The sequence below is a fragment of the Lepisosteus platostomus genome, chromosome 6 (assembly GCF_059453375.1).
Source record: "Lepisosteus platostomus isolate fLepPlt1 chromosome 6, fLepPlt1.hap1, whole genome shotgun sequence".
Lineage (NCBI taxonomy): Eukaryota > Metazoa > Chordata > Actinopteri > Semionotiformes > Lepisosteidae > Lepisosteus > Lepisosteus platostomus.
This window is the reverse complement of record NC_142616.1, coordinates 62,383,919-62,405,411: the sequence shown is the minus strand read 5'-3', so window position 1 is coordinate 62,405,411 and position 21,493 is coordinate 62,383,919. Positions and strand designations below refer to the sequence as shown.

Sequence of the window (21,493 nt, the reverse complement as noted above, 5' to 3'; positions counted from 1 at the left end):
TACTAATAATTCAGTGGGTACACACATCATGGTATTAAGGTTTTAAAGTTTAAGTTAAGTGAAACAATGATCAGATTGGTCTGTTGTTTGAGGAGTTATAGTTACTACTCCCTGTCAGGCAGCACTCAAACTCCTTAAACTATGAAGCATACTAGCACTTATTGTTTGTTGTTGTGTTATGCTGCTGTTAAATGCACCCATTGGATATTGACCAGATGCAATTTAGACAAAAGTCTCTTGAGATAAAAGCATCCTCAACATAAGTAAATGTAAAATGTTAATGTGCGATAACCAAATACTGAATTAAACTCATGTGATATCACACAAACACTTGGTGCTTGGTGTATTAAAATTTCAAAAGATCACTTTATTGGCCATATACAGTTTCTTGTATTAGGAGTTTGTCTTTTCACATACCCCAGCTTGCTCTCCATGAGACTCCATGCTCAGGGGCCCAATGGAGTAGGATTCCTCAGCCGGCCGCGGGATTCGAACTGATAACCTTCTAGTCACAAGCGCAGATCCTTAGCTACAGAGCCACCGCACTACCTTTTGAAATTAAAATTTCAAAATGCATTGAGACTATGTAAAAATTTTTTAAAAGAATGAATTAAATTAAATGGGTTTAAAAAGTGGACAGCACTGTGCTGCAGTGGTGTGTAGTCCCCATGTTCATGTGAATTTCTTACAGGTGCTCCGGGTTTTCTCCCACAGTCCAAAGACACGCTGTTAGGTTAATTGGCTTCTGGGAAAAGTGTCCCTGGTGTGAGTGTGTGCTTCTTTGTGTCTTTGAGTGCCCTAGCATCCTGTCCAGGGTGTAGCCTGTCTTTCAACCGTTGCTTGCTGGGATTGCTCTGGTGAATTTAACAATGGGAAGAACAGCAAAAGATGCAGCCATGTCCTGTTTGAGTAATGAAGATCACGTGGTCCCTCTCACTTTGATTGAAGGCAACCTATGAGCAAAGGGAAATCACTCAGAGAATGAAATGTTCTGCTTTAATAATCAGTAGATTAGTTCTGAGAAACCAGAAAGCGAACGTTTTGGAAAACAGGCCACATCCTGGTAGGCAATTTTCAGACCTCCGTGGTTACAGCACTAAGAAATTCCAGGAGCAAATAACCCACAAATCAGCAGAATGGCTATCTGCATGAAAATAATATGCATACTTGGAAGCTGTCTAGGGGTAAGGTTGACAGCTAACAAGAGACCTTGCTGTCTTCTGTGAGCCAGAGAACATCTGAGGTGCTGGCAGAGAGTGGTGGATTGTTTTATTCACAGATGAACACAGTTTTGCTCTTGAAAGACCTTATAGAAGATACATTTTTTGGTTGTGATGAGCCTGTTATTGGCCATTACACTGTTCAAGCCAACCGTTAGGGTGGTGGAAGTGGGATTGTGTAGAGAGGAATCTCCTTTATCACAAGAATATTTTGGTGCAGATTGAAGGCAAAGTTCTACTCAGCAGTATAGCACTTTTATGTACTGGTTTATAAATTTGGAGTCAAAGATTTAACCATTTCCTGAAAGCCAGACCAAAATTTCTATTTTCCTGAAGGACAATGCAAGTCTACATAGTACTGCTGCGATTACAGTGACACAACTTCAAGAAAGCAGTGCTGAGTTCTTGCCATGATTTTTTCCTGACCTGTGCAATATAAAATCTGTTGGACTAACCTGCAAGTGCCAACAGAAGGCAAACGTTCTGCAGTCTGTCCAGAAGCTGATCCTGTCTGTGCTTTAGTGTGTTAAAGCACAGGGAGGTTCTACCTAAGTCCTAACTTAGTCATGTTTTCTTCTCGGCTTTTCATACAGAGGGCATATCATGATTTTTTTTTACCTGTATTTGTGGTCACATTTTCTATGATTTTGTTTGATATGTGTATTCACAATCTTTGATTAAACCCATTAAGCCTGAGTGTTGAGTTATCTTTGTGCATCAGTATAGATAATACGTAACCAAGCAACAGGTTTAAGTAATTACAGTGACATTATTTATAGAATTTAATGTGATACTGCCTCTTTTCTTCAGCCAGTTGTATTGAACAGATTTCCCCTAATAATTCAGCACATTGAACCCCACTCCAACGTTATCATCAAGAGCCAGCTTTTAATTACCTGGTTCTTGCAATGTTGGTAGCATATTGCTTTTTTGTACAGTGTCTTCTTTGAGCTGTGCTCATTTCTATTGCATCTTGTATGGCATTCTGCTTTGTGTGTATCGTTTCCTGACAAGATTCATTACAGAGACCACCATTCATGCATAATGACATCTTGTATAAATATGTTTCAATGCTTAGTTAGCACGTTTTCTAGATATTTGCAATTATAGTGTAAAACAGTTACTGTAGGTTCATGTCCTGTCTTTAGCTTAGCTTAATTCAATCCAGTTTTCTTTGTCACAGTGACACTGAAAAATGAAGCATATCAAAGAATAACAACAAGAGGTTGTCTCCGTTTTAAGGACAGATACAGAAAGTATACATTTACTGCTTTTTGTAAGTATTCTGCTAGAAATATTCTCTATAGGTAATCTACAATGCTCTACTACAGCGCAACGGTCTCTTAGTTACTGTACACTAGGTGACAGCATTACCCCGTTCAGTGCATTGGCCAGGCTTGGCAGCCTTGTGTATAACAGAACTCTTTTGCAGAAGTTCCCTTGGGTTTGTAGCTTGCATAGATCTGCCCAACACAGCTATTTCCATATGATTCAGTACACTTATGCTTATGCTGCTGTTACTAAAGTAGTCTCCCTTTTAGGAAACTGTTGCAGAAGGTACATCTTTTCCTAGAGCTCTATAGAAGGATAAATGTTAAGGTAACACTGCAATGCCTGATAATATACTCTTCTTCTTTTGCATCAGTCCCCTCTCCAAGCGTTCAAGCAGCACTGATATGAATTTTAGATGGCAACTCTGCACATAGAACTCAGTACAGTCTGGAATGGATATGTAGGAACTCATGGTTCTCCGCACCCCACATTATCCCAATAGGAAAACCTTTCATTATTTTTGAAAAATAATCTGCACATTCCGTTTATTTATGCATTTGTTCAAGGGACAGAAAATATTTCTCGCAAGTTACAGTACATAAATAATAGCACTGAATGGCGAAATAAAAGCTCTGCTTTGGGATGGGATGGGCAATTGCACATACTTTGCAATAGAATTCCCAACTATCAAATTCCCTATGAAATTGAATTGACTCATTGTAAGGTGTTCTTTGTCATTTCTTCCTCTTTGCACATCTGTAAAAAATATAGACCTATCAGGATTAACAGTTAAATTAAAACCAAATGGCGAAATAGTTCCATAGGATTATGTTTCTTCTTGAAGAAGGAAAAATATTTAAATGACAAATAATGCAAAAAGTCTAATGCTTCCTACACAGCAGTATATGTCAAAGTTAATGTGAGGGCCATATTTCACAAATATCCTGTAATAAGTGTCCTGCTTAATCACACCCACAGCTCTGATCATTTTTGCACAGTTTTTAATCTGTAAACATCTGTGAGAAATCCAACCAGGATGTCAATCATTGCTGTGTGTGATGGTGATCATCCATCTCACTGGGGAATATATTGTGCCTGTAGTCAGGTAAATAAAGACTTGACTCCAGGCTATGTTTAGAATGCCCAAAATGATAATTGGGGTAATTGTCATTTTGCATTATCTGAGAGGGCTATATATAAGCTGTCTAAAGTGCTGGTATACAATATAGTGTCACAGCACTTTTACAATTACATTTTAATTAACACATTAGTGTTGAATCTCCAGGAATTATATAAAGATGGTTTCAAAAAACATCAGTTAAAAAGCATTTCTGAGTTTAATATTTCTCAGACTTAAGAAGCAGATTGCCAACTGTTTAGCATTCTGCTCCTTAGATGTGAAATTTTTCTTTCTGTCATTCACTACATACAGTAGTAAATACCCATCTTTAGTTTCTGATATTTTCAGCAATATTGAAAAGAAAAATAGGACCAGAAAAATATGTTGTATCTCTCTTGATAAGTGTGTTATTTTAAGGCTAGGTGTATTTTAATAATAATAAACTTTATTTTATGTAGCACTGTTAAAGGTGGCTTCTCAAAGCACTTTACAGAACGACAACAACAATAAAAAAAAATTAAAAAGGTATGCACAATGAGAATACTCAATGAGAGGAGACAGTAGATGGTGGTACCGAATACAGTAGGAGCAAAAGGGTAAATAACAGATCCAATTAACCAAGAACCAAGTAAAGGCACCTCTGAAGAGGAAGGTTCTTATTCTAGATTTGAAGGTGTTTAGAGAAGGTGACTCTCTGATATCCTTGGGGGACAGAGTTCCAGAACTTTGGGGCATAACAGGAGAAGGCCTTGTCACCCATAGAGTGTAGCTGGGCTTGAGGGACAGATAGGAGAGCAGATTTAGAACAGTGAAGGTTGCAAGGTGGGGAGTAGGATGATACTTGCTCAGACAGGTACTGAGGTACCGAGCCATGTAGAGCCTTATAGGTGAGCATACGGATTTGGAAGTCGATATGAAACCTGACAGGAAGCCAGTACAACGACTCCAGGATAGGAGTGATCACTTGCACTAGACCTGGCTGCACACATTTTAGGCAAAGATGGACATACTGTACAGTATATGCCATGTGCTGTATGTAAATACATCAATGTGTGCATTGCTAACACTGGTTTAAAAATATTGCCGTGGTGCTTGCTTTTTACATTTTTATTATTAATATAGTAGTAATAGTACTGATAGTTGACATTTTTATAAATCCAAGGTAATGTACAGGATGTCCAATCAAAGAAACAAAATGTAGTTTGTGTATCTTATCACACAGCAAACAGATGGCAGCATGCAAGTTGTATTTTATCTAATAATGGTATTATAAATATAATAGCACTTGCTGTTAGGTGGGTTTATTGTTTGAACAAAAATTGCCCGTTATCTGAGGGGTGATGTTTACTGTTCTCAGTAATTCCAGTTTGATGGAGATTGCCTAAGTTTACTGTTATCAGTAATTCCAGTTTGATGGAGATTGCCTAAGTGTTTTGCCAATCTTTCACAGTCTTAAATCTTTGTAGTCTGATTTTGTCAGTATCTCAGTTTCTCTACCTAATTAAGATCTGGAAAACAATAAAGTTGCTTAGTTTTCTTCATAAATCACTTGCTATTAAACATTTAGGGTTTTTCTTTTCTTATTTAGATAATCACAGGATTAGAGGACTATCGGACTATTAATGTTTATCCTCCAACTTTGTGTTAAATATCAAGGAAGAGATACTTCCTAACAAAAAAAATATTTTAGAAAGTTAATGAAGGAACACTGGTTAACTTGCTACCTCACAGAAGATGACACGAACTTTCAACAGAAGGTCCAGTTTTGTTACTGCAATTTCTTTGTTAAAATAATGCATAACACAGTAAATTAGGATAAAAATAGAAAAGAAAAACTGTGACAGATTGATAAATAGAGATCAAGAAACATGGACCCCTCAGAGAGCTTGTAATGTGCATTTCTCCCATGGCAAGGTACAGGAGAGGGAAAGGACTGAGATTTGTGGAGCAATCCGGCAGGTACCCACAACGCCATTGTTTGGTACTAGCTACCACTGTCAATACTATCTTCCTGGTTTTTTACCTGCATTAATGTTGTTAAAGGGTAAACGTTTGTATACTTCCAGTACTGACATTTACATTTTTCTGAACATTATTTACAAAATATAAAATAAGATACCGACAGCATGTAGTACATTTTATTTCCTCTTCTCTCCCTTTACTTCAGGTGGGGCTGTGCCCTACTAACCCCTAATGACTAGAGCTACTGACAGTGTGCCTAAAATATTAATTAATATATTTTTCAAATGGCGTTCCCAGATTTTCTTTTTTTTTTTGCTTGACATTATTTTAGATTTTGTCCTATGAATCTAAACTTTCAGGTTTATTCTTCTGAGGCACTTCTCAATAAAAAAGCAATGCTTTGATTTGAGATATTTTCATTCCTTTCATACGACATATGTCTGATGAAAGCCTTTGCTTGCTGCTCTCCCATGATTCCTCGTTCCAGTTCACCACTCTCTTCACTGTTTCGCTTGCCCGCTACTTCCAGTCTCTTGTCTTTCCCTCTGTCTCCTCTAGCCCTCTGCTATCATTCCCTGTCAGCCAGCTAGTCTTGCTTTCCACTCACACTTTGATCTCCTATATCTGCACTTTCTCCTTACTTGCCCAGCTCAGTGAGAGCAGCTACATATAATCATCAGCACTGTACACTCTCACTGCCTCTCCACCTGGACAGCAGACCCTACAGTTACTGCCACTGCTTACGGACTACCGGAAAGCTATGTTGTATCATCACACTGCAGTATATTACAAGTGTTTTGCAGTATGGTCGTTGTATTTCTGCATCATGAGTTGTATTAAACATCTTGGGCTTTGTCACCTCCATATCTGTTATTTAAAATTATTTTCCTAGTATGCAGAGCATAAAGCGTTGTGTTTTCTTTGTTTGACACTGTTAAATAACCTTTGATAGATAAACTAAAAATCTATTCCTCTTTGTTGTAGAACGACACCAGCTTTTGAAAACAACGAAAGTTCTCTATCAAAGTCGTCCCTAAGGAGGATATTTAGAAGCTTTCTTGAGAAACCACCTTTTTTTCCTCTTAATTTAAGTGACTGGTTCTGTGCCCTTGCAGGAAGAGGAGGGTGGAGCCTCTGTGCAGTAACCTGCAGTCGGAGATCCTGCGGTGCTATCGAGAGAATAAGGAGCAAACGCTGAATTGCTCTGACCTGGCCAAGGAGTACATGCAGTGCATCAATGCTGCAAAAAAGGTGAGGAAAATTCCCCTTAAATCCTGTGCAATCCAGGGTGTTTGCAATGAGAAAATTTCTGAAGGTATGTAGGGCTTTTTCAAAGCTTTGTACAACAGTCCAGTATTGGGTAAGTTTTTTTTTTTCTGACACGGGGAAACTTCTAGTAACACTGAAGAATGACGTTTCAGTAGCAGTGATTTATTGTTTTCTGCTCCAAGTTGTTTATCACTTAGTTTCTACTTTATGGTTTTGCATTACAGGAGACATAAAGAAACCAAGTATAAGCCCTGTTTGTAACAGGAGGTCTGTTGTACACTGGTTCTCAACAAGAACTCAGAATTTTTTTTCTTTACACAGTAGTTGATATTCCTTAAAGCTTAATTCATTTTTGCTTACATTTTTGTAATGCATTAGGTTAGGGGTACAGTGTTATAGCCAGAGCTTTCATCTTTACCTGTCCAAAGTCATCCTTATGGGCTGAGTACACATGTGTAAAACGTTATAATCTTTACATGTTTTTAATTTGTGTGTGAAAAATTGTACTGAACAATATTTTTTGTTGTGGCCTACATGGTAACAGTAAAGTTAAGTTTAAATTCATATTATGTATAGGGTTCATCAACCCTAGGGCTATTTGAAGTACATAGTGTAAAGGAGTATACAATTCAAAGCCAAAACTGCATACAAGATGCACTCTAGAATTTCTCCTGCCTGGCGCCATGTTAAAAGTGGTAGTTTTGAGGGAGAATTTTGCATCCGTATTTACATCTCTTTTCATTGAACTACTTTAAATGGTTGTTCATTCTTGTATATTAATTGAACTATAATAAAAGCAGGGGACAGAGATCAGAGGCTAGGCTGTATTAACATGTTTTTGGATGACGTTGGTGCTGACATTTCCGTATAAGTTACACAAGAAGTGTGTGAGCATAACATGATGAGCCAATAACCATCCACCCACTTGTAATTTAAATATCACTTGTAGCTGAAACATATTTGTGGAGTAAGGAGCATTTTGCTCATATGTATGAGAGTATCAAGTCTATTATGCCTCTGTACCTGATGAGACCAAAAGAAGCCCCAAGACTCCCTTAAGATGAAAGATTATTTAAGATGATTTACTCTTAATATTGCACCTTCAGTAAGTATATTCTACTTAAAGGTCAACTTAATTACTCAGGCTGACCTTTCACCAATCATTTGTCTGACTTGTAAGCAGCTTATAAGCAGCTTTTACAGTTGTGAATGTATACATTTGATCTTGAAGTCCTTTTTCATGCAGATGATTTGGAGCACCTTCATAGGTGTTTAATTTAGTAATAAATTGCTTAATTTGATATTATACTGATATTGATTACTTAATTTAATTTTATACTTAAGGGATATCAAGAATTATTATGTAATACAATGTATTGCATGCAAGTGTTCCGAAATGTACATTGTCAATCTATCTGCTTCACGTTGTGAGGCAAATCTATAATTCAAACAGTGGGACAATTTTAATGAATGGAAGACCAGCGCAGTTCCAGCCCAGTTTAGAACCAGAGACTTGTGAAATATAAGGTCAAATCTTCAGTTTTTAATTCCTTGCCAACTGGCAGTCCATAGACATGGCTGTTTCTTACACATATGGATTTAGAATTGTTTTGCCTATTCTGGTAATGTTCTGAGATCATTGCTTTGCAAGGTGATTCATGAAGTTTGCTCATAAGACTCGGACAAGAAGCAAAGAAGCCAAACCCAAAAGAAACTAAACTTCTAAGAATCTTTCGGTAATGTCAGGGGAACTTTAATTACGTTAACATTGATATTTTTTATTAAAAGCTCTCCAATGAAGCACTGTGCATTGCCAGACATCCTGATTACAGGACAAAGAAAGGCTGTTTCTTTTTTTGTTTTGGTTTACTGTACAAAACTATGAGTTATGTTTAAAAAATTACTTATTAAAATAACTCAGTATCATTTTTGATAGTCATATTCCTTCAAAATATAGCTATCTCTGTATAGGAGTACAAAGGCTTCAATCTAATATTTAGAGATGTCATTCAGTATCTGTGAGCTGGAGTCAGTGCTGTCTTGCCTTGGTAATGAGTAGATATTGCCTGATCTGTGTCTCTGCTCAGTGGGATTCTGAAGTAATTTAAAGAGTGAGACACTCTGACTTTGATTGTGATAGATGTTTTTAGCTTCCACTGTTCAGGCACCGAAAGATGAAATGCAGTGGTTAAGACAGCGTGTCTGATTATCTAGACGCAAGAGTGCAGTAGAACTGGTCAGCAAAGTGCAAGTTTAGAATTCAAAGCTTTTAATGCCCCTTTCACTTTGAAAGCACTCATAGGAAAGGTGCTGTTTCCAGGAGTTGAATAACTGGAAAATATTTGGGGAGAAGATCAGAGAATCCCCTGAAGTCTCTCTGAGATCTAATGTAGAGTTTATTAGAGCCTGGGTTCAGTTCACCTTTTCAGGCATACCCACAAGTAACTGATGCATACAGCTGAAGCAGGTGACAAGCATTCAGTACCAAAAGACATGCAGTCTCATGTACAGTAGGTAACATTGCTTACTCTCAGAAGTCCATTGGAAAGATTACAGTGTAAACATGTCCATAATACATAATAAGACTTATTATAGTTTCCCCCACAAAACACCACAGTAACTGAACAGTTGATTCATCCTTATGTTACAGAACCACTGGAATGCATGTCAATCCACTGATTCACAGACTACTCCTCGGCCTGAATCGCAGAGGTCAAATAATATATGTAAACTATATATATTATATTTTATATGTTCTGAATCGCTTATCACATTAACATCAAGTAGATCCTATCTTTATACTTTAGTTTTTGAAGAGATTCAATATGTTATTATTGTATATACTGTAAGTCTTTCCTTTTAATTGATTGTTTTTTATTGAAGAAATGCTGCGTTTGAGTTTCTTAACACAGATTTCTCAAATAATCCCTGAATTAGAATCTGTTTGGTATGCAGCATGGAGCACAATTTGTTTCAGTCAGATTCTTGTATAAAAACTTTCTTCTTATGATTTTGCACATTGTAAATTCCACTTAACAGTGAAAGCAAAACTGAAAAATCTAAAAAACGAAAACATCCTGCACTTAATTAAAAAGGTTCTGTTCTGATGTTTCCCTCTCTTTAATGGGATGTGTTGTACCTGCTTAATGTCTATTTGATATAGTCAAAAAATAATTTTCTGTTTTAATTAACAGGCTGCTGCACCTGTCTCATCATTACAATTAATTGGGCTCACTGGAGGAATGTTCCTAAACTGTAGGAAACCAGCTCTTACTTGACCATTTTAATAGTCTGCCTTCCAGGACCGAGGCTACCTGTTGGCCATTCTGTTACCCATTTTATTTAGCTTCTCAAGAATTTTTAATATTTTGCATATGTGCTGTACATGCGTTGTTTAATGCTATTTTCTAAATAGAAACATAGTTGCTTAAAAACAAAGAGTTAACAGCTCTGCCCAGGGCTACTATGGGTACAATGCCAGAGAGAAATGGAAGGGTTTCAGCAGTGGCGAGGAAATCCTGGTCACGTTGCTAGACTGAGAACAGGCTTTCTGTGGGAAGCAGCTGTGTGTGCACCTGCATTCACTGCAGGTCTGTCTCTCACTCCAGGTGTCCTTGCTCTCAGCAGTAAGATTTGATGATCCCTACTATGTGAAGGGCGCCAACAAACAAACAAGACAAGACTGTAGCGGAATAAATTGTGCAGGCTTCTCAACTGATAGAAATCGTTTCTGAATTCTCTCATAAGCCTGTTTTTGTCTTCTACATTGGTTCTTTAGCAGCTTATGTTTAATTGCATTTGTTATGTGAGAAATTGACCAAATTAGCTGAACCGTTAGTTTTAGGCCTGCAAAGATCCTTTTGTTCCTGGCTTATGTTTTTTTTTCTCCTTCGGATCAGCAGAGGCATTTGTGCGTGAATAGATGCTTGGGTGCATTGCATCCTGTTGCGTGTTGAATACTGCTCTTCCAATAGGAATGATACAGTACTTCACATTGAAGAGCCCGGTGTATAATAGTACGACAGATGTAGCCCACGATTTTAACTCTGTCTGTGGCAAAGCAGTGAGAGCAGCTCCTGTCACTTAGTTGTATGCTTAGGAAGCCCGTGGCAGAAGCTTGAGGACAGGGCTATTAAATCTGTTTAACTATTGGTCACTAAGGTGCCACTAACTATTGGTCGCTAGGGTGTCAAGTGAGCAATGAAAATGCCCTTGGACAGTATCATATTTCACATATGGTTCTTTATGGCACAGATTCTTGCAGAGAGTTGCAGAATGCAGCAGTTTGCTCAAAGTGCTTCAGGGTCGTAGATGAAATGTTGTAATCTTAGGAAATGTGCATGACAAGTAATGACTCTTCTTTACATTTAAATATAATCGTTCTGGCATATTAAACTTGATATAGGTGCATAACTGATGGAGCCCAGTTTGTATTATTCATTCCTTCCAGACTGCATATTCGCATTGCTCTTTCTACATGCATCATTTTCATTTATATCTATTTATATAAGTGATTTGACTGTTTGGATTTTGTGCAATTGTCAGCATGGATGAAAAAGATGCACACAACTCCAAATCTGAAAGAGTTAATAGAAGTACAGCGGATGACTAGATGTATTAAGGAGTGCTTCATCACAGAATGGGGAAAAAACTGAAAAAGTGCTTTATTTCTTCTCCGTTTTTCTTGCTCTTTTGTAAGATTACATTATGAGGACAAAATGAATATTTATTCATTGCCAGCACTTTCAACACCTTTGGTTTTCCGTGTTTCGAGTACTTAAGGTTGTCAATATGCTTAATGTAGACAGTAGCAATGACATACCATTCTCTTCCACATAGAGCTGCTGTAGACTGGTACAAACCACATGTTCCTGGTGCTGACTTCTGTGTTCTTTTATTTATGTCTTTGTCAGTTAGTAGTCCCGTTACTGACATACCTTGTTAAATACAGCTTTTGATATTTTTTATTTTATTTTTTAGTTAACGGAAATGTCGGTTCAATTCCTTAGGGTCCAGGTCCATGCCATATCCCAGGGTATTATCTTTTTTAGCTCATCCTTCAGCTCCCGAAACTGTCCTCCATCTGGTCTGTTTCTGTCATTTCTGATTACATCTCTTCCATCTGCCTTGGAATTTGTATTCTTTCTCCCTTCCCTCCCCTGTTATTAAGGTCCACGTTGCCGTCCATCAGGACACAGTTTGTCAAATTACTGAGTGCATTAGCTTCGATCTGCTCCAGTGGCCGCACAATGAAATTTTACCAGTCCCCAGCTAACAAGCCCATCTGAAGATTTTCAGATTTATTAAATTGTAAAAATAGCATTCCTCAGCTTGGAAATCCAAAAAGCCATGTGCAGGCCCATGTACAATTCCTTCTCAGCGATGAGATGAAATTCTACATATATCGATCGCAGTGGTATGATATTTCACAGGTTTATACATGCTATTATGACGAGGTCATTAATGCTCCTCTTGATAAAGACACTACATTTCTGTTCAGGGTTCTACAATGGGAACAGTGTTAACAAACATGCTCCTTGTGTCTGCAAACAACATGTATGCAAACAGATATACTGTAATCTTCTGATAATATGAAAAGTAGTGTAATATAATTAATGTCACTCCTGTTACATGTGCTGCATTACTTTACTGTATGTTAATCTTTCAGTGTTTGAAAGAAGCTTATTCTCAAGATGTCTTTTTTCTTTAACAATAGCTGGCTTAAGATGGCTGGAAAAGGAGTTAGAAGCACTCACCTGCACATGCTTCCTCAATTTTAACAATGTCAGTGTTGACAGTTGTAAGACACACATTGAAGGTAATGCCATCCTCTTTGCTCCATGTATGAATTTTGCACTGATGTTTGTTGCAGCCGCTCAGGATATCCATTGACTCTCAGGAAAGCTGTAGGGAAACTTTAGTGGGTAGCATGGAGGTGAGCATTACTGCCTCACAGTTCCAGGGTCCTGGGTTTGATTCCAACCTGGGTTACTTGCCTGTATACTGGGTGATTCCTCCCATCTCCCAAGGATGTGCAGATTGTTTGATTGGCTACTCTAAATTGTCCCTTTCTCATATGGGGTGGGGAGATTTAAGGGGATTTCTTTCTCTGGGAGGTGTGTTCCTATTGCATCCAGTACTGGCAATGGAACTATAGTGGAAAAAAACCCAAGTGAGGCTGATTTGGTTGCTATCATTTTGAACTATTTCCTATAACAAGTGTTCTTCTCTAAATGCACTAATGATGTTTAATTGTTAATAATGTTCAAGCACTTCAGTCTGAATGAAAAAAAATCCAGCGACGGTTCAGAGTCAAGTTGCACAAAAGCAGTTTACGGCTAGTAATATACTAATTACAACATTACCATATGCTGTATCCCAGATGCAGTCACAGTGTTCTATTGCAAATGACAGAATTCTTTTTTGGGGTACAATTCAGTACGTTATTATGTATTGACAAAACACTGTATTTAAGACAGATGAAATTTGTAAAAGTAGTTATAGTTCTCGTAAGATAGCTCATTTGCGTGTTCAGTGTGTCAGACTAAATTCCAGCTTACAGGATTTTTATGCTAAATACTGTATGTTCACACAAGATCTTTGCAAGGAGGGCAAAGTGATTATTTTTAAAAAGCAAGTCATTTCAGGGATCCTAAAGACAATTTGAAGAGAACAAAGGTGGGCTGTCAAAACGATAATGGCAACAAAGTAAACATAAATAGCTGTGATTCCGTTGGAATTTGTTTTCTTGAACTTTAAAAACTCATATACTGTAGACTCGTTCCTCAAAAGGTCTCCAAAAATATTTAGAGAGAAAATTATCTTGTAAATTAATGCTTACCTCAGAATTGTCAAATTCTCTTTGATTTATCTGGGTTTTAGAACCAAATGAGAAGTGATAAACACTTGCAACAGCAAAGAAAGGTTAAGCTGTCAGAACGGCAGCTCCACAAAAGGGAACAGCAATTGTTAACAAGGTTCATAACTGGCACCTACGTCTTCTCTTGCCTCTTAATTTATATCACTAACTTATCAGAGCAAAGCCATGAAAGTGGAGTTCAGATGAGAGGAGTATTTGTTACCACAGCAACTTCATTATTTTGTTATATTCAGCTGTCTAAGGCCGTACTTCATTCAGCAAAGATGAGTGCGGCTTTAAAAAAATACTTAATAAATTATATAATGAGCAGCTTCATTTTCCAAACTCCCAATGAGAAACTCTGGGGGTTCTCTGGGAGAACCGCAACTTTAACTTTATCATAATAAACACAAGGGATCTGACATTTCCTGGGATACATGCCTGAAACTATCAAAGCTGCACTCTGCTTGGGTGATTCTGAATTTCTGTGGTGTCATTGATTAAAGTCTTCCTAGTCGTGGCATTAGGGATTTCCGATTGCTCCATTTCCTGCACATGCAGGTGCTATTAAATGCCTTAATTTGGGCTGCATGCCTGGACTCCTGATACCAGGACTGGAGCTGTCAATGTAATGCCCCCCTGTCCAGGGGGTCACAGATAGACTTTTTTTTCCCTGCTTTTACCCTTTTTAAAGCTGCTCATTAAGAAGAAAAAATGACAGCCCTGGGGAGTTAGCAATTTAGCTATTCAGGCAGCTTCTTCGTGTGTAGCAAAGCGCACCTTTACAGTTGCTCGAATTTAAGAAAAAAAAGTGCTTGTTCCCTTGTGTGAGAAGTGTATAACAGTATAACAGTGATTTTTTTTCTGTTGGTTTTCCCATTGCTTTTTGCTAAACCACACATTCCCATATGGACTGCGGCTACTCTCTAATGGGAAGACTTACAAAACGAGAGTAATACAGTAGCTCAAAATAAACTTTGGGAGTTAAAAATCTTTTTGGTCGCTTCTCTGGCAGATAGATGTATGAAACATTTTAGTCACTATATACTGTACCAGTTTTAGCAGATACTTAGACAGAGATAGAGATAAAAATGATAAAAAGAAGCTTTCCACGTGAATAGCTTGTTTGTTTAGTTCAGTATCAGCCAGTGTGTAATTACCTTTATTTATACTATATAAAAGACATTAAAGATTTTACAGATTTTAGGCCATATATCTGCTGTGGTTGATGAAAATAGACTTTTATGTTGCTATTGATGTTCTTTCTTAGGAATCCTTTTTTGCTATTACCAAGCCTAATGATGCCCAGCCACTTCTTATGGCTCAGCTGTTTGTGATCCATGTTTGATCCTTTGTTTTTTGTTAAAATTCTAAAATCATTTTTTTCCAGTTCTCAGAAATTATCAGTATGTGTAGCTTGATATGACATGAAAACATTGAGCACCCGCATATACTTTCTGTTTTTATCTTTTATTTTTTATATATATACACCATTTTGATTTAGAAGGTATACATAACAAATTGAAATATTAATTATATCATCATCCTAATTTCTTTACTTAACCATAAAAATACTCCTTTTGATTTTTCCTTGATTCAGAAAGCTGAAGGAAACCAGGGCTGACAAATATGGTTCCAACTTAACCAAACCACAGTGTAGAACAAGAAGAAGTGCCAGTGAGAGGTTCACTACTGGCTCAGGGATAAAACTGCTATTCCAGTGTGAGGTCAGGAAACGCTGGCAGTTTTAGAGGTCAGAATTCAGATGGGATTGGAAGCTGAGATCTCTTTGGTTGCCTCTGAGGGCTTCATTACCCAGCTGCAGAGAAGAGCTGGGTTGTTCTCCACAGTAGCCTGGTTGCATTCCAGTGCAGTTAAGAAAATTCCTGTAGCATCAGTTCAGTTCCCTTTTTCTGTGAGTTTTCAAGGGGTGCTCTCCATGATGAACATGCGCTGTGAATAGAAAGAATATAGCCCTTTGACGTTTCATGTGGAAATGCTTCTTGTGGATTTGAGCTCTGCATATCACTCATAAAATAATAAGAGAAAATAATAGGGAATCATGGGAGATTAATAGGCTTGTCCGTGAGTTGTGAAAAATATAAATGTTTTTTGGATTACAACCAGTTCTAAACCTGGTTTTGACAGAAAAATAAAAAAGGCTAAAAGTACAGTACACCAAATAGAACTGCTACATACAGTTTATCTGGATTACAAAGTGAAGGTTGGACAGACAGGGGAAGACATTTTATTGCTTGTGTACAGTAATATAAATAAGAATACAAAGATTTAAAATTGTGTACAAAATGAGAAGGTAAAGTAGAGATCCTGTGAAAAGATATAAGTGGCTTTGTATGAATGCCCTAAATTCAGGATCAGTTCTGTTTTATCACCAGCATCTATAGTTGTGGGACATTTATTTTTGAGTAATTCAGGATGTCCTTTTCCCGAGTACTGAGTTTGAACTCCGATGCCTCAACGACACAATTCCAGTGTCTCTGCACATACTGTGATCTCCTCAGTTCAATTAATTGTTTTTCTTTTATGAGTCCATAGTGTGTAAAAACTCAAATAGATCCCAGTCCTGCCATTCTAGTCCTGGTGTTTCCAGCTTTTAGTTGTTTTCATTGTGGGAAAAATCACAGTTTTTGAGTGTGCTTATTTCAGATTAAATCAGTTATTAAACTTAAAAATCAGTTTTGAGAAGTAAAGCAGTTTGGTTTGTTGTATATATACCAAGTGTCTGAAACTTCATTTTTAAGTATATTTATATCAAATTCATATAATCTTAGACTTCTTTTCTAGAGTTTTCCTGAACTTTTTGCTTTTTCGTTAAATATTGTAAACAGCCATTGTAAAATGACCTGTCTTTGTGATTCATTAACCTGAGTTACTCGCTTTGAAATATTTTCTAAGAAGCTAACAGTGGCTTTTGCACTACTGGCAAGTGAGTCAGATTTGCAACGTGAGTCTTGGTCTGAAAGACTAGTTTATTTCTATTGATCAGGACAGATAGAATGGAGAGTCTGCTCTCTGAAGAAATCAAATGAAAAATCCTTTCTGTACAACAGAGTGAGCTTTTCAACTCTGTAATACAATGGCAATTATCAAGATTTTTGTATTGTTTTGTGTTGATCTGTAAACAAGGTCTTCCTGCTTTCAAATGCATATTGATTGCACAGAAAATCGTAGATCTAATTGTTGGATTAAGCAGGAGACAATACACTTTCCATGCATATAGTGTAATATTCAGGTGCAATGGACCATTCAATACAATTAGAATTCCAAGGAGCACAGGTTTTTGCTATTATTTTTCACATTATTTCTATTACAGTCAAGAAAACCTATGCTATACAGTATATTTATAATCAAAAGATTGTTCTATGTCCTGCTTAAAGCCATTCTCCATTTGAAGATTTTACTGTTTGACTGAATAAAGATTGATATTCAATGTGTTTGTCTTAATTGCTGTGAAAGCCACTGCAATACCAAAGAGCAACCTAAAAAAAAAATCGAACTCCTGGGAATTGCCTGGTTGAGGAATAAAACAGAACATGGTTTAGGTGGGTAAACTACCTTGGCTGTTGATTCACATGCCATCATGAGAACTGACACAAAAAGCAAGTGAACCATAGCACAGATGATGAGGGGAATGAATTTGGTGGTCTCTGTTAATCTCTCACTGGGCATTAATCCACATTACAGAAGTATAGCAGTGTGTCGCAAATTGACACAGCTTGGAGGTCACATATTGGGAACGCCTGAGATGAAATTGTCTTGGTGTGGGAATTAAACTCCACAAGAAAACCATCAAATATACTGGCTGCTTAATTGCAGAAATGTTTAAAGAGATGAGTGACAGCATTATTTCCTCATCCTAAGGGAATGCAATGAGACCGCAGTCTATTTTCACAGGTTTAAAATCTGAACCTCTTCAGTCTTGAACAAGGGGTATTGTAAGCCAGGGTTGCATTACAGGAAGTAGCTGAGGAAACTACTTTTTTCTTCTTTTGTTTTTATTCCCTTCCTGTAGCAACTGGATCGGTGGTTTTCTAATCCCTTCTTCCCCTTTGAATGTTTTCCAATGTTTATTCCCCCCTTTACTTAAATCTCAGGGCCCAAAGACATGTTATACTTGCAGAAACTGGAAGACTGCATTTATGAGGTGCAAAGATTTGTAGGTACTGTATCTACAACAAACTGTACGGTGATGCTATGGAAAATGATTTAGTTGCAATTATGGGATAAGTTCCCTATTAAAATCTATGATAGGCCCAATCACCTCATTCCTGAAATATATTATTATGCCTTTAAGTTCCTGTATTAAAGAGAGTCTCCAATGACATCCTAGTGATTGTTTAGATAGTTAGGATACAGTAGGTACAGTACGTTTTTGGTGAAATGGGTGTAGTACAATGATCTTATCAGAAATACTCTGTTTTCCTTTCTTGTGTAAATATGCAGTAGTAGGCTTTACTTGTGGCCTAATTGAGTGCGAATACCAGCAGAGACATAGTGTAGTTAAAAGGCTTTTGCTGAACCTGTGCCCAATGGTATGTGGAAGCAAAGCTTCAGATCGAGAAGGGCTGCTGACTCTGGAGGGGCTGCTGACTTCTGTAACAAGGTACAGCAGGTCCTCTGAGGCTGGCTGCAGGCATTTTTCATTGGGCTGTGTGGAAACGGTGACATTTCCAGAGCTTCTGTTATATCGGTGCCTCAATGCTCCCTTATGAATTCCTGAGTAGTGTGTTTTCTGAGGTTAGTCAGCTTATAGTTCAATTGTGTATCTTACCACAAAAAACGCAGGGTATTCATGCTGTGCTCTAAGCTACACTGAAGTGTGTCCTTTACTTGCCAGGTATTTCCGATCTCTTCTTGTCGCAGACATCTGGTTATTCGTTATCAGCTATGCGGAGGATGGCCTTTTTGTCAGGGACAGAAAATGTGACATAATTTCAGATTAGGATTTTTAGACAGTAAATTATTATTTTCCTCATGTTGCCAGTTAAAAAAAAAAAGATTGTTCACTCAGTATTTCCCAATAAACTGATTCATCTGTTCAGTATTTAAAAAAAAATCCATTTTACTTTCACCACAGTAAAATGTGCTTTACTTTATTTCCACAAAAAATACCTTTTTACTATGCTTACATTTTTAAGCTTTAGTCATTTGGCTACACTACAGCCTTCTGGGATTGTAATGACACCTACTGTATAGCTACGCTGGAAACAATATGTTTTGGCTTCTCCAGTGGCTTAACTATTTAGCTTTTATGTCTGATCTGAAAAAGGGAAAGTTCCTATCTTTGATTTCAATTTTACATGGCCAAAAACAGTGGTAACAAGGTGCATACAGAATGTGAAATGTTATTTCACTTCAAAATATTTCTTATACTCTGAGGATTCAAAGTAAGTACTCATCGTGTTCCCGCATGTGTAAGGGATTAAAGCGCAGCCTTCTGTGGACTAACAAGCAGCAGGGCACCACACTGCATTAAAAATCCTGCCCAGCATAGGTACGTATATTTACCAGAGGAGCACAGCTGTTCACTGTATTTCTAAAAGATATATGTGCTGAAGATACAGCTTAAACACACCTGAAGAAGGCTTCACAGCTGAAACATAGTGCTTTTTTCTTTACCTTTCAGCATAGAATTAACCTTTACTTGTTCCTCTGCCTTTGCTGTAAATGTCTGCCTCATGCAGGGATTAACATATAGTCTCCAAAAGGTGGCCTCACTGTCCGCGCTGAGTATCTCTCCTCTCTTCCACATTTACTTTTTTCTGTTGGTGCTGCAGATACTGTTCGTTTGTCGACTACCACAATATAGTCATTAAATTGACAGTTACTTTTTGCTCAGCATTGAGGTTAGTGCTTAATACAGTTTTTTTTAGGATTACAGTTAAACATCATGTTTTGTTGTATCATAAGCAGTCCTTTTTCTGGGGTGGAAATGGAAACTCATAGTTAATCCTTGGTGTCAGTATGGTATGAAGATTTATTTTGCACACTCTATACTGTATATATGACCGTAATAGAACTACAGCAAATGCAGAAAAAAGGCAAGTTTTCTGCAAGCCACTGCTGTAGGAGGTCGGGGAGTAAAGCTTTGGATTAAAGCCAGTGCCTAACGCCGTGAACATTGTGCTGCTGGATGGGCCTTGTGCTCAAAAGGCTGCCAACTGGCTGCCAAACAAAGAAGACACCAGAGAGCAGTAGGCCATTACAGCTGAGAGATGAAAAGGTAACGGCACAGTAACAGATGAGAACCAGAACTGCTGTGCCAGAAGCCATGTGCCATGCTAGTGGCACAGCAGCCCAGACCTGTGGGTGAGCACAGTCCACTGTCACAGCCCTCGCGCACAAGACCCTGTGGCCAGTTGCACACTGGGCACACAGCTGAACTCCGAGCGCTGACGCTGGCAGCTGTCGGCAGAGAAGGAACTTGGTAAATGTGCAGAAGAATGAAAGATTGATGTGAAAGGTTGGCTGAGATGAGAGACGATGGTTTCCAGTCCTGGTCAGCATCATTACCCTTGGAAGCATATATTAATAAAATGTTCTGTTAAGAAAACCGAAGTCATAGGCTATGTAGTTATTGATTGTTTTTTTCAATTCATTATGCTTCTGAGTTTTATTCTATGAAGGAGACAAATTCAGTTCAATTCAATTTATTTTTATATAGCGCCTTTCACAACAAGGTTGGCCCAAATGCGAAACTCAAAAAGAAATGAGATACTTCTCAGACATCCTCCTCTATAAGTGCAGCTCTGACCTGGGTGACACGTGTTCTCCATTCTGTACCAACAGCCTTGTTATACAACAAATAAGAAACCGCTTCATCAATTGAATTTAAGGGGGAACTTTAGATAGGCCAAATTGGACAAGCACACAGTTGAATGGAAACAGGAAACATGGGGTTAAACATGGGGTGCACTGGGATCTTTGATACAAGTAAATTCATTTTTCCTGCACTGCACCATATAGAAGGAATGTAAGTGTAGTAGCACAGTATGATTTCCATAGCAGTCTCTGTATGTATGTCTGCTGGATTTTGTAATAGAAACTTAATCACTGCAATCATATATGCAAAGCAAGTAACAATCAGTAATGTTCACAACATATATTTTTTCCTTAAATTTCCAATAGGAAAATGATTACTGCCTGCTGTGCAGTATTTGTCTGGCAATACATGTATCATTCAGAGAGCTCTTTTAAGCAAGCTTCTTTGTCTTTCACATGTAATTAGTAGACACTTTTGGACTGTACACTAGCAACATTTAATAGGATCTGTAAACCTTGTCTTTTTGTTCGTTGTTCTGTTACGGCCGGCGGATTATTTATTTAAATACTGCGGCTGGTTGGCCCTCTGAGATTAAATGCATTTCTGAAAAGGAGGCGTGCTGGGGCTCCTCTGCTCGCCAAACCAAGGTCTTTAGCGGATTACAATTTTTTGCTTCAAGAACCTGAGGAAGCTTCTAAGCCTTTGTTACAGCTTCCCCCCAAACACCTAATTCCATAATAGATTCGTCAAAATTGCTACCAAAAAAGAGAGAAAAGGCTACCCCTTTTGCATTCATGACAATTAAATTCAACCACCCATCTCAGTGTAGAGACATAAGAAAAGGGCAGAGCTCAAGGAAGAGATGAAAAAAATCAGGAGACCTATCATTTGAGGACAAGGGAAACTTTTAGAAATATAATTGGAGTGTTAGAATTAAGAGCAAAGACTATTCACAGTACTGGCAGCGCTACATTTTTTGTAATGTAGTGCCTTCTTCTAACAAAAAT

The 21,493-nt window shown here is 37.8% G+C and overlaps 1 protein-coding gene across 2 annotated transcripts in view; it reads left to right on the top strand.

Annotated features, from left to right (window-relative positions):
- Nucleotides 1-21,493, top strand: part of LOC148662066 (MICOS complex subunit mic25a-like) — a 147,879-nt gene that overhangs the window by 102,030 nt on the left and 24,356 nt on the right. Inside the window, exon 7 of one of the 2 annotated variants that reach the window (XM_088636766.1) lies at nucleotides 6,690-6,824. In XM_088636766.1, coding sequence (XP_088492892.1) covers nucleotides 6,690-6,824 — 135 coding nt within the window. Of the gene's footprint in view, nucleotides 1-6,689; nucleotides 6,826-21,493 lie in introns of both variants that reach the window. The other variant, XM_088636767.1, reaches the window with a different exon arrangement.